Genomic DNA, 13,065 nt, shown 5'->3' with positions numbered 1-13,065 from the left:
TCTCTCTCTCTCTCTCTCTCTCTCTCTCTCTCTCTCTCTCTCTCTCTTTCTCTCTCTTCTTGCTCCACGTCCCTTCTCCTGTCCAATCACAAGTCTCCCACTGCCCTAATGTGATTGGACAGGGAAAATCCTGCAACAGTCCTCCACCCCCCAGTCTCCACCCCCTTGAGGAGCAGGCAGGCTCTGGTTGGACTGTTGGGAAATCTGATGGGTTCACAAGAGCAAACTCATCTACATTAAGCCTGTCACTCAGCACAAGAGCCCCCAGGAAAACAGGACAATGATTCCAGGAATCATTCTTTACTGGGGCTGACACTGTACAGTGGTAGGTGAGGAAGAGCTTGTCACTTAACTGTACTTAGTTCCTGTCTTTGTAGAGGGATGCATCCTAGTTGCAGAGGTCTCACTGGACAGTGTCATCCACTTTCCTTCTGAATGAAGTGCCCAAAGCTACTTGCACATGTTTTCCTGAGAACTGTCTTCCCACAAGCTTAGAGCAACCACAGGAGAGTGGTCCAGCATTTAAACATTTATGTTTCTCTTACTGCAGGGATGCTCATCTGTATACATTCATAAAGAACATCCAACAATAGACCCACACACTTTGTGTTCTGTGAGAAGTAAGAGAAATTGTGTTCCCCCATTCACTAACTAGTACAAGCATAATCTATAAGCAAATTATAATTCCCAAACTCAAAAGTTAGGACTAAATAGATTAAATTCTCAAATTGAATAGTTTCTACAAAGCCTGACTTCCCTTACCCTGTTGTTTTAATCTTTACAGTGAGAGTGTAACCGGCCAGCAGGTGGCTCATTGGTTGAGGCACTTGCCAGCAAACTTGGCAACCAGAGTTTGAGCTCAGGAACCCAAGTAAAAGCTTGGAAACACAGAGGCAATCCACAAAGCTGTCCTCTATACATGCTTTCCATCACACACACACACACACACACACACACACACACACACCCCATACACAAACACATTACTAATTCTTTTTTAAAAGAAAAAGAATACGACTTAGAAAGCTTGTTGCTCTCCTGAGGACTCGAGTCTGGTTACCAGCACATTGGTTCCCAGACACCTGGACCTCCAGCTCTAGATATGACAGCTTATTCTGGCATCTAAGGACATCTGCGTGCACACACACACATACACACATAAAAATAAACCCCCTTTTTAAAAAAGAGATGTAATGATCTGTAGAAAAAACAAAGCTAAGTATCGTAGGTAAAAAGGTCTTGGGCCTGCAGTGGTAGCGCAGGTGGTAGCATGTCTGTCTAGTGCTAACAGAGTCCTGATCCCCAGCACTTCATGGAAGCAGGAAGCAGGAAGCAGGAGGATCAGAAGTTCAAGATGATTCGCAGGCTAGTAACAAGTTCGAGGCCGGGGGAGATTACGAGTCTGTCTCTCTCCCTCCCTCCCTCCCTCTTTCTCTCTCCCTCTTTCCTCCTGTCCCCCGCCCTTTCTCTTCCTTTTTCTTCCAAGGTGAACTTATGTAGACCAGGCTGTCCTTAACTCAGAAATCTTCCACTCTCTGCCCTCCGAGTGCTGGGATTCTATAATGCACCAGTACACCTGGATGAGACCTTGTCTTAAAAAGTTAAAAATTACCAGCTATGGTGGTGCATAGCTGGAGGTAGGAGGGAGCAAGGCCAGCCTGGTGTTCTCAGGAAGTTCCAGGTCAGCCAAGGTTACAATGATATCCTGTCTCAAAATACAAAAAAAAAAAACCAAAACATCAAGTTGCAAATTATTCTATGGCATTACCATTTACATAGCAAAAATATTCTTATTTCTCTTAATATAAACACACATACAAATCTGTACATGTAGAAATATACAGACAGCCACCCTTGGAGAGTAAAGGGTTTTGCATTGTTTGGCAGGCTAAACAGACTCACCACTGTATTCTTCTCTAACATATTTTTTAAAGAATGAACAAGTATTTATTTTACTATGTGTCTTAGTTAGGGTTTCCATTGTTACTACAAAACACCATGATTGAAAAGCAAGCTGGGGAGGAAAGGGTTTATTCGGCTTATACATCCAGATCATAGTTCATCATTGGAGGAAGTTAGGACAGGAACTTAAGCAGGGCTGGAACCTACAAGCAGGAGCTGATGCAGAGGCTGTGGAGGGGTGCTGCTTACTGGCTTGCTCCCCATAGATTGTTCAGCCTGCTTTCTTACAAAACTCAAGACACCGGTCCAGGGATGGCATCACCCACCATGGGCTAGACCCTCCCCCCTTGGTCACTAATTGAGAAAATGCCTTACAGCTAGATCTCATGGGCATTTTCTCCTTCCTCTCTGATGAGTCTAGCTTGTGTCAAGTTGACACACAAACCAGACAGTACACTATTCAGCATCAATTTCCATTAAATTGAGTAATTTTAAAGCAAGCTAAGACATCTAATATAAAAGGATATAATATAATAATGTAGTATTATATTGTATAATAATATAAAAGGTAAAATTTAGAGTGAGCCAGTGTGGTAGCACACACACAGCTTAGTGTTCACTGGAGACTGAGGCTGCAGATCCCAATGCCAAGCTAGCCTGAATTACATAGTGAGTTCCAGGCCAGACTAACATACAAAGATTGCCTGTCTTGTGTTTGCATAATGGCCAAAAGGAGATAAAGGAACCTTCAAGGTGGTCAGTGAGTGAGAAGGAAAAGCTGCAGGTAGTAATAAAAGTGAGGCTTACTGGTGTTACCTTATTTCTTCCTGGTTTTGTTTTGGGGTGCACAGGTGTGTGTGAGTACACTTCCCCAATATTTTTTGAAGAGTGACTTTTAAGAGTGTGCTCACATGTCATGATGAAAATATGGACTATATAGTAGCTGATTTTTAATTCATCATAAATAAGAAGCTAAGCTGTCCTCTTTTTAGGCACCGAATAAACCTGAGCTCAGACTTCTTGATCACCCCTGACTTCTACTGGGACAGAGCGAACCTGGAGGAGCTTTATGACAAGACCTGCCAGTTCCTTAGCATCACTCGAAGAGTTAAGGTATGTGGGCCAGTGGCGGTGCATGCCTGACACTCTGGAGGCAGAAGCAGGCTAATTGAGTTCCAGGACAGCCAGGGCTACACATAGAAACCCTCTTGGGCAGGGTTTGTCAGGAAATGCATTCTTTGCTACAATTAGTATGACTGAAATTTTCAGCATCTGGAGAAATACTCTGGATTCCCAGTTCCTTGTGTCCTCTCTGCTGTCACTTTCCAGTCTCCTTTCTCAGGAGACTGACAGGACAGTTGCTTTTGAGCCCCAGACCAAGCTGGACTAGAGATAACCTTTCAGCCTTGACCACCCAAAGGCAGGCAATAAAAAATTCTGGCTACAAGAGAAGTTTTAGATACAAAGTATCACTCTGTACCCCAGACTAGCCTCAAACTCCATGCTCCTCTTGTCTGAGCCCTAGGGTTACAAACATGAGTCACACTTGGCTCTACTTCTCAGCTCTCTATGTCAAAGGTTCACTCCTAAGATTTCCCTGTTGTTTTTAATGTTTGTTTCCTTGTTTGTTTGGGGAGTAGCAGTCTCACTATATTACCAAGCTGGCCTTGAATTTGGGAATCCTCCTGCCTCAGCCTCCCAAGTAGCTAAACATCATTTTTCCTTTGTGTGTTACATGCGGTGTGATATTTGCTTGTGTTCATTGTGTATGTACATGTAGATGTGCACATGCATTGTAGACACTAGAGGGTGACTTCAGTCTTCCTCTGTGGCTGTCCATCTTTAAAAGAATTATATGTATCTGACTGTCTGTTTGTGTATTGCCACATGTACAGCACCTGTATAATGGGCATTATGAGTGTGGAAGCCAGGTTTCAGATCCCTTTGAATTAGGACTACTGGCAGTTGTTAGAAGCCACCCAGTGTGGTTGCTAGGAACCTAACTCTGAACTCAGGTCATCTGGAGAGTGGCAAGCATTCCTCACTGCTAAGCTATTTCTCCTACCCACTCCACCATACTCTTCAGACAGGGTCTCTCTTACTGTGAATGGAGCTCACCAGTTTCCTAAGACTGGCTGACCAGCAAAAGTGTCAAGGGTCTTCCCATTTCAACCCCTTCCCCAGCTATGGGATCATGGGCATTTGCTTCTGGGCCCATTTTCTCTCTTAATTAGACTTGCTTATTTGTGTGTATGCATTTGTGCCAGCATGCATGCAGATTAGGGAACATTCTCCTCCCACCACTTAGGTTTTTGGTATTGAACCCAGGTTGGCAGGGTTAGTGCCAAGTGCCCTTACCTGCTGAGCCATCTTGTAACCCCTATGACCATCTTTTTTTTTTTTTTTTAATCTGGGTGCTAATGACCTGAAATCCAGTCCCCATGGTTGTATGAGAAGCATTTTATCAGCAGAGCCATCCCCCAGCCACCGTCTCTGTTGCCCAGTTAGTATGTATCTGTTTCAGCTGTCTAGGCACAATGCTGATTTTACATTTATCAAGAGTCGGAGTAGGTGGTGAATGCATTTCAGCTAGGGTATGCATGTGTAAGTCGAGGGCAACTCTTAGGACTCGGTTCTTTCAGCAGCGCGCACCTCTACCCGCTGCTCCCTCTTAACAGCCTGAAAGGTTTTTTCTTGTTTACTTTTAGTCTATCAAACAATTTCTAAAGCCCTCAATTTCTTTCGTTGCCTAGAGCAGCCAGTTCAACTGTGTCCTGTTCTACCTGATTTTAAAATATTACTTCCCGTCGGGCAGTGGTGGTGCACGCCTTTAATCCCAGCACTTGGGAGGCAGAGACAGGCGGATTTCTGAGTTCCAGGACAGCCTGGTCTACAGAGTGAGTTCCAGGACAGCCAGGGCTACACAGAAACCATGTCTCAAAGAAAAAAAAAGAAAAAAAAAATATTACTTCCCCTCACTTCTCAGGCATCCCATCAAGCAAATGATGTAATTTCTTTAAAAAAAAAAAAAAAAGAAAGAAAGAAAAGAAAAGAAAACTGCACAGTTCACTGAAAGGTGTGAATATATCCTGTTCTCCAACCCAGGATATATTCCTTGTCCTTTGCATTCATAATCCCACCAAAGGTACCCACAGTCCTCATTCATCTCGGTGTTCATTTGTGTCTTCTAAATGCAGGAAAGTAGAGATACTTGCCAAATGTCAGGCAGACAGCCATTCCAAACCATGCCACCTTTCTCTGGCTCAGAAAGACTTGATTGCTGGTGCTGGGGGGTCTGTTTCGGTAGACCAATTAGTTCCATATTCCAGATGTTATCTGGACAGATGAAACAAATATGGCTTTCCTGCTTGGAGAGTACATAGGCTGAAGATGAAGATGTGAGGGAGAGACCAAAGTTCTGTGTCAGTGAGGCCTCTTTGGCACTAGTTTCCCTAAAACGAGCAGCTGACAGCAGCTTTGTCCCAGTTTCCTGGCTCAGGGCCCCTCCCAAGGCTGCAGGCAACTACGGGCTGCCTGGGAAGGAGCCACTTCCTGCCTTTTCACACAGCAGTTGCTAGACTCAGTCCCTCCAGGCTGTTACACTATGATCTCAGCTCACCACAGAAGCTTCTGCACAGAGCATCTACTAACTACTGTGTGCATGGTGGAGAGAGTGCTGGAGAACAGCATGAGGCAGCGTCTTACTGCCTGATTACAGGCCCAGGCAACTCATCAAGTCGGGAAGCCTGCCCACATTCCAAGAGGAGATAACATTAGTGAGCACCAGGTCAGGAACATTTAGCTAATATTGTACAGTTCTGCCTGTTAGAATGGTTTTGAGAAAATGGTTAGTTTTAGCAGCCTACTTTGTAAACACTGACCTATCCTCATACAACCCTGGCTACACAGTGAGTTAGAAGCCAGCCTGGGTTCCATGAGACCCCATCCCTAAGAGTATGGAACTGGCTGGCAGGTGGGTGACATGAGTGGACTATGGTGGAGGGAAGTGGTTACATGGAGGTGTCTCAAAGCAGGATGCTTAGAATGGGTGCATGTACTGTAAATGCTCTCTCCACTTCTCTGAAAATAAAGCCTCTTGCGACAAGCTTTTAGGTGCAGCCATACTAAAGTATTCCAATTTCCTTTTTGATGTCTCTTGGTGTGCTTCATTGTAGTAGTCATTACAATGAGATGTAGTATGACTGCCACCAAGATGTAGGCGGCTTCCCCTCATAGTCAGCTTGGTCCCACATAAGCTTAATGAATTGATCAGGATCTAGCTGTGAGATCAGGAATGTATATTGCCACCTGCCCCACCACACGGTTCCTGACCTCTGCTCCCCTTTTCTTTGGAAAGTTTTACCACATTCATCTAGCTACATTTCCCCTCCTGGGTCTCCAAGTGATCTCAGGCCCTCCACACTGACATTCATAGGTACCCATTAAACCAGCAGTTAGTCTCCAGAGTTTGAAACTGCTTTGGCCTGTGCCAAATGCTTAGGCTAATCCAGCTTTGAACCAAAGAAAACTTAGGTTAATCATCAGGGGACTTTTTTTTCAAGATGGGGATAGATATAGCTCTGGCTGGCCAAGAACTTGCTATGTAGATCATGCTGGCCTTGAATTCTGAAATCTGCCTGCCTTTGCTCCAGGTACTGGGATTTCACAAATTCACCTACAGGAAAGTTCCTTGTTTGTTTTATGTATGTCTGTGTGGACTTATTGTGACACATGCGTGCAGATGCCCAGAATCCAGGAGCATCAGAACCCCTGGAATGGAGTTATAAGCAGTTGTGAACTGCCTGATAGGAGTACGGGGGAGCAGCCTATGTTGCCCTCTGCAGGAGCAATCAGTTCCTACTGCTGAGCTCTTTCCAGGCCCCAGAAGGCTTTAAAGTTGTTATAGTAACACTGCACAGATTGTTTTTAAGGCAGTAAAACTGGAAAAGAACGTGTTCTCTGTTCTGTGGTCACAGTTAAAATGGAGAGCTGTCAGAAGAGAGGATCTTAAAAGATGACTAAGACTAAGCAGTAGACAAAGACCAAAAGACGACCACAAGTGCCACCCTGACATTTATAGGTTAGAAACTACAAGGTGGCTCTATCAACCAGTGTGTTCTGTGTGTTGACCCTCACTGGTACACCAGTTAAACGCTGTGCCAAACCCCAAGTATAACATGCTAACATGCTACAGTCCATGCCTAGACTGCAGTTCATATTGGCCAAACCTGCACTAACTATAAATGTTCCAACTTTACAGCTTTCAGAAGTGCACAGGTTCTAAGAAGGTATATAGCTGTACTCATGTCCAGGTTTAAAGTCAGATTCTATTTGTTGTAAGACCCATCCATACCATACTCCAATGAGCTTCTCCAAGGCATCATAACCAAGAACCTTTGCCAGTTCAGCTAGTAGTGGTGCCATCTAGTGGTGAGTTTCTGTTACAGGTACTACGTGTTTCAGTAAAAAGCCTTACTTCAGCACACATAACAAAACTCAAGCTGTGGAGATTAGCATCGCCCCTATGCCAAAGCAGTCTTTGTCATGCTTAATAAAGTTTCATGTTCCCCTAACAAAGTATTGTTTTTAAAACATCCATCAGTCATGGATTAGTATTCAAAGGCTTTTTGTTTTTTGTTTTTAAAAACTGCCAAGAAATATAACTGACTTGGTAGTTTGCCTGTCAAGTATGAAGCCTTAAGTTCAGTTGCCATGACTGTTTAGATGTGCTGGTTCATGGAATACCCCCGCCCATCTCAAAATAAATGAGTGCTGGAGGGATAGCTTGGTTTAGAATGCTTCCTGCATTAATACAGAGTTAAAGGTCCCAGCATCTGCCAGTGGTGCTGCATGCCTTTAATCCCAGCATTTAGGAGGCAGGTAGAGTTTGAGTCTAGCCTGGTATACAGAGGGAGCTCCAGGGCAGCCAGGGCTACACAGAGAACCCCTCTCAAAAAAGCAAACAGAAAAAATAAAACAAAAAACAAACAAAAAGAGTCAGAGGCATTGGTGGTGCACGCCTTTAATCCCAGCACGTGGGAGGCAGAGGCAGGTGGATTTCTGAGTTCAAGGCCATCGTGGTCTACAGAGTGAGTTCCAGGACAGCCAAGGCTACACAGAGAAACTCTGCCTCAAAAAAACAAAAAACAAAAAGTTTCTAGATGGAGTAATTAAACAGTCTTTGCTAACCACTGGTCATCTTAGAGGACTAAACAGCAAGAATTTGATGACCTAGCATGCCTTACCTGTTTTGTATTTCACTGTAAGTACATGATTTTCTTCTTGTAGGTCATGAATGAAAAGCTTCAACACTGCATGGAACTAACAGACCTAATGCGGAATCACCTCACCGAGAAGCGAGCACTCCGCCTGGAGTGGATGATCGTCATCCTCATCACCATTGAGGTCAGCAGCAGCCCTGCGCTCTACGTTGTCAAGTAGTGCATCAGATGGCTAGTTTGCCAATGCACTAAGTGAGCTCCCATATTTTAAGGACTTCACTGGCTCCTTTTAATGCTACATTCACCATGTGGAGCTGTTCACCATGTGGAGCCTAACGCCTGCTCCCCTGCCTGTGCCTCAGCCCTGCGGCCTTGTGAGGAAGGCAGTGCTTCCTCCAGGGACACGTCATTAATAGCAGTCTGCAGTCAGTGGCCTTCGCTGCTGTGCTGCTACTTTTGTCAACTTGACACAGGGAAGAATCACCAGGGGTTTGTGAGCCAAGTTAAAAAACCTTTTTTTGTTAGGAAATGGAAAGTAGTAACTCTCTGTGTTTTCCTAAGGTGATGTTCGAGCTGGGGAGAGTCTTCTTCTGATCATGTGATCACGAGAGCACCACAGCGGGAAGAGAGAAGTCCACTTCTGCATCCAACAGAACCAGCGTTCACTACTGGTAACCCTTACTCAACGCTTTAAGTCAAGGAACTGTCAGTGAGCATGGGATGCCCTTGGAATCTCAGGACTCTGGAAACTAAAGCAGGAAGATTTTGAGTTTCAGACTAGCCCAGGGCTACATAGGGAAACCCACCCATCTCTGCACTGGGAAAGCAGAGACATGCCCAGTTTGAGGCCAACATTAACACAGCAGGACTGTCTCAAAATAAAACAAACAAACGTCATAATGATCCTTTCGGCTCTTAATTATGTTGCTACCTGAATAAAAATTCAGAGTATGGTGTCTGGGTCAATATACTCAAAGATCTAAAGGAAAATGTCCCATCAGTTTAAAGAACAGTTAACCACCTGAACATACAGAATAACTTAGCAAAAAGAATGACTAGGCCAACTTTGGACACCACTATTAAAACTTGGAATCATGGCCCTGGCTCAAGAGCCAAACAAACACAAGAGATGTATGTTGTTCTGGCAGAAATACACTTTCTATCTGTAATATTGAACACTGTTACAAACACACTATGTTATGTGCATGACTTGTGCATCACTCATATCACAAACATAGAAAGGCATAATTACCTTCAAGGTCCTATTTTTAGGCATAGCTCTGCCCCTCCACCCCTTGACTCTGCCTAGATCCCTGCTTTCATACATGTCTGTGTGTGTATGTGTGTTTTTGTGTGTGTACACTCATCCAGACCTACTTTGCATACACTACAATGGAGTATTCATTTTGCGCCTTGGTCAACTGTACCAGAGAATGCACATTCAGGGACATCTTGCTAGTCCTGCCAAGGCGAGTGTGTGGCCTTTCTTTCTAGCACTCTGCAAAGATGCAGTAGCTGAGTCCCCACTGCAATCCCTAGAACCCAAGTTTCCCGAGGAGGAGGAGCAGCATCATGAGCAGCTGTCACAGCCTGTCATGACTGTAAACAGTAGCATCTCTCAGCTACCCTGCATTTGGTCGGTTGCACTTAAACAGCCACTAAAGCTTCAGACAAGCCACATGAAAGAACAAATGGGTGAGTATAGCCCTTTGAACAAAGCCAGTGAATCTACCTGTTAAGAAATACGTTTCCAAAAATGTCGACTTTAAATTCCAGTGGAAGACAGGTGCTATTATCTAAACAGAAAATGATAATAATTTTAATAAGGCAGAAAAACTGTGGTGCCTGAAAGCTCTGACAAAAGCTAACATCTACAAGTGTTGCAAAAAAACAAAAACCAGAAACAGATTTTCATAAACATTTATTAGGATAAAGTTTTGTGGGGAAAATTAATACAAAAGCAGTAGCAAGAGAAATGAACAATGCAGAATGTGAATGGTTCCCCTGTATTCCAATGGACCATGAGAGACAAGTTTTTTAATGTATACATCCCATTATACACAGCGTAAAGGTGGCATGTAAAAGCAGTGTTGACAAACTCAGTGTGACAGCAAAAGTCAAGTAGCTTCTTAACTAAGCATGTAAAACGTTAGTTCTAGACAAGCAGCACAAATGCTTTAGCTAGTAAAACTCAACAGTGCAAGCCATTATGTCTAACATATGTTCATAAAGAGAAATAGTTTAGCCTGGTGGGTGGTGGTGGCACACGCCTTTAATTGAAGCACTGGGGAAATAGAGGCAGGCAGGATCTCTTGAGTTTTGAGGCCAGTCTGGTCTACAGAGTAAGTTCTAGAACACTCAAGGCTACAGAAAGAAACTGTGACATGAAAAACTGAAAGGCAGGCAGGCACCTTTAGAATTAATACCTCAAGAAAACCCAAAAAATAAAGCCTTTCTGGGACTGGGCAATACCGTATTTATATCACCCATGAGAATTCAAGGGTTAACAGCAGATAGACTCAGATATTTGCTTTCATGTTTCCATCTACTTGGGCAAGTCCAGAGACCTCTCTGGACCCTGTCTTCTCATTTCTGAAGTAGGCATTTAAAAAAAAAAAAAAAGTTTTAAGATTTATTTACTAATGTATGGTATGCCTACAGGCCAGAATAGAAAACACCAGTTCTGATTATAGATGGTTATAAGCTACCATGCAGTTACTGGAAATTGAACTCATGACCTCTGAAAGAGCCATTTCTCCAGCCCTGAAGTGGGTTGCTAATGATCTACCTCACTGGGGATGTGGCTCAGTGATAGTGTGCTCCCTAGCATATGTAAAACCCTGGGTTCAAGAAAAGTAATGACATAAGCCAGTAATTGTAGCCAGGTAAGACCAGCATATATTTGAACACTGAAGGCCACCTGCTTATGACCTTGTCTCAAAAAACCAACCCAAAACTCAAAGCTGCTATGAGGTCAGTTGGTTAAATATGCATGAAGCTATGATCATGTTAACTATGAGTATAATCCAAGGACAGAAATCTGTCATTCTGGGGCCAGAAAGATGGCTCAATGGTTAAGAGCACTTGGGGGTTCTAAGCCCAATTCCAAGAGAACTGGCCTCTACAAGAACCAGGCAGGCATGCAGTGTATACGTGCATACAGGCAAAATGCTTAATACACCTTTTAAAAAGCATTCTGATTCCAAGATTAAAAAGGAATCCGTCTTTGAGGATCTCCTTCCCCTTCCCTCAATTTATTGCAGGTTTTCTTCAAGCTATCAACGTGCCACCGCACCGTGTGCAATGCTGGTTATCAGAACCTGGAACTTCAGACATGCTAAGCAGGTACTCCTGCCAGCTGAGCCTCATCTCTATCTAAACCCCACAGGACAGCCATGCTGGGATTAGGACTAGAGACCAGCAGCCCCGCTGAACCTTTTTAATGACTGACAGAGTCTTTTAATCCGACTGGTGATACTTAACTGATGGTTCTTGTGGGATTATCAAAAACACTCAGATATAAAACAATATGTCATTTAACAGATTACCTCTTCAGGGAAAGCTAAAAAAGCAGGTTTTAGGGCTTCTCTACATAGCCCACGAGGCCCCATCGATCTTTTTTTTTTTTTTTTTTTTTTTTTAAGCTTTTATGTGTATGAATACACTGTAGCTGTATGGATGGCCATGAGCCATCATGTGTGTGGCTGTTGGGAATTGAACTCAGGACCTCTGCTCGCTCAGGGCCTACTCCCTCCAGCCCCGCTCACTCCAGCATAATATACTGTAGCTGTCTTCAGATGCACCAGAAGAGGGCATCAGATCTCATCAGGGATGGCTGTGAGCCACCATGTGGTTGCTGGGATTGAACTCAGGACTTTGGAAGAGCAGTCAGTGCTCTTACCTGCTGAGCCATCTTGCCAGCGCAAGCCCCATCGATCTTAAGTATATCGGCTACTTAACAATGTTTTCTTGAGCAACCACAAACCAGTAGAGAACTTTTTGGGTTTTGTTTTGTTTTTTTCAGGACAGGGTTTCTCTTCTGTAGCCCTGGCTGTCCTAGAACTCACTCTGTGGACCAGGCTGGCCTGTCTCCCAAGTGCAGGGATTAAAGGTATGTGCCACTACCACCTGGCTACAAATTTGTATATATTACTCTCAACTCCAAGTAATTATGGGAAAGCTGAGACAGATGACCCCCTGCCTTGCAAAGCTTTACCCACAATGAAGACAAGAGGAAACCACTAGGTAATATGCTTTAAGGACAGGTACTAAGTTGACTAAACAGATACCACCGTTTGGAAAAAAAAAAATTTTTTTTCCGAGACAGTTTCTCTATGTAGCCCTGGCTGGCCTCGAACTCAGAAATCTGCCTGCCTCTGCCTCCCAAGTGCTGGAATTAAAGGCGTGCGCCACCACTGCCTGACCTTTTTTTTCTTTTTTGTAATGTATATGAATACACTGATACTGTCCTCAGACACCCCAGAAGAGGGCATCGGGTCCCATCACAGATGTTGTGAGCCACCATGTAGTTGCTAACAACTGACCTCGGGACCTCTGGAAGCAGTGCTCTTAACCACTGAGCCATCTCTCCAGCCCCCACCATTTGAATTTTAAAACTACAAACAAGCTTTTAAACTTTTAACTTTGCTTCCATACAAAACAAATCTGCATATAACAGTGACTGTCTTTAAATATTGCTACTGAAGAGATTAGGCTGAGGGGATGCTGTTGGTGAGTATCTGCTGAAGTCTTATAGAGGGCGGCAAACAAAGAGAAGCAATGGGCTTCCATTCAAATCTAACCCACTCCTACAGGACTGATCTTCACCTAAAGGCATGAGGACTGAGTTCTGATCACCCAGTTTTACTTCTAGGCACCATGTGGCAATTAAGTCCTCTAATTTTGTGACCCAACACCATCCTGAGTTTTTCAGGGAGTGAAG

The 13,065-nt window shown here is 43.9% G+C and overlaps 1 protein-coding gene across 4 annotated transcripts in view; it reads left to right on the top strand.

Annotated features, from left to right (window-relative positions):
• Rmnd1 (required for meiotic nuclear division 1 homolog) overlaps positions 1-9,079 on the top strand; it is a 33,024-nt gene extending 23,945 nt beyond the window's left edge. For all 4 annotated transcript variants that reach the window (XM_031351112.1, XM_031351111.1, XM_031351109.1 and 1 more), the window contains exons 10-12: positions 2,895-3,015; positions 8,191-8,307; positions 8,685-9,079. In XM_031351112.1, the coding sequence (XP_031206972.1) occupies positions 2,895-3,015; positions 8,191-8,307; positions 8,685-8,717 (271 nt within the window). In that variant the 3' untranslated portion in view covers positions 8,718-9,079. The remainder of the gene's footprint in view (positions 1-2,894; positions 3,016-8,190; positions 8,308-8,684) is intronic.
• The last annotated feature ends 3,986 nt before the right edge of the window (positions 9,080-13,065 follow it).

The sequence above is a fragment of the Mastomys coucha genome, unplaced genomic scaffold (genome assembly GCF_008632895.1).
Source record: "Mastomys coucha isolate ucsf_1 unplaced genomic scaffold, UCSF_Mcou_1 pScaffold5, whole genome shotgun sequence".
NCBI classification, from domain to species: Eukaryota; Metazoa; Chordata; class Mammalia; order Rodentia; family Muridae; genus Mastomys; species Mastomys coucha.
Note: the sequence above shows the minus strand (reverse complement) of the source record. Positions and strands in the feature narration are given on the sequence as shown.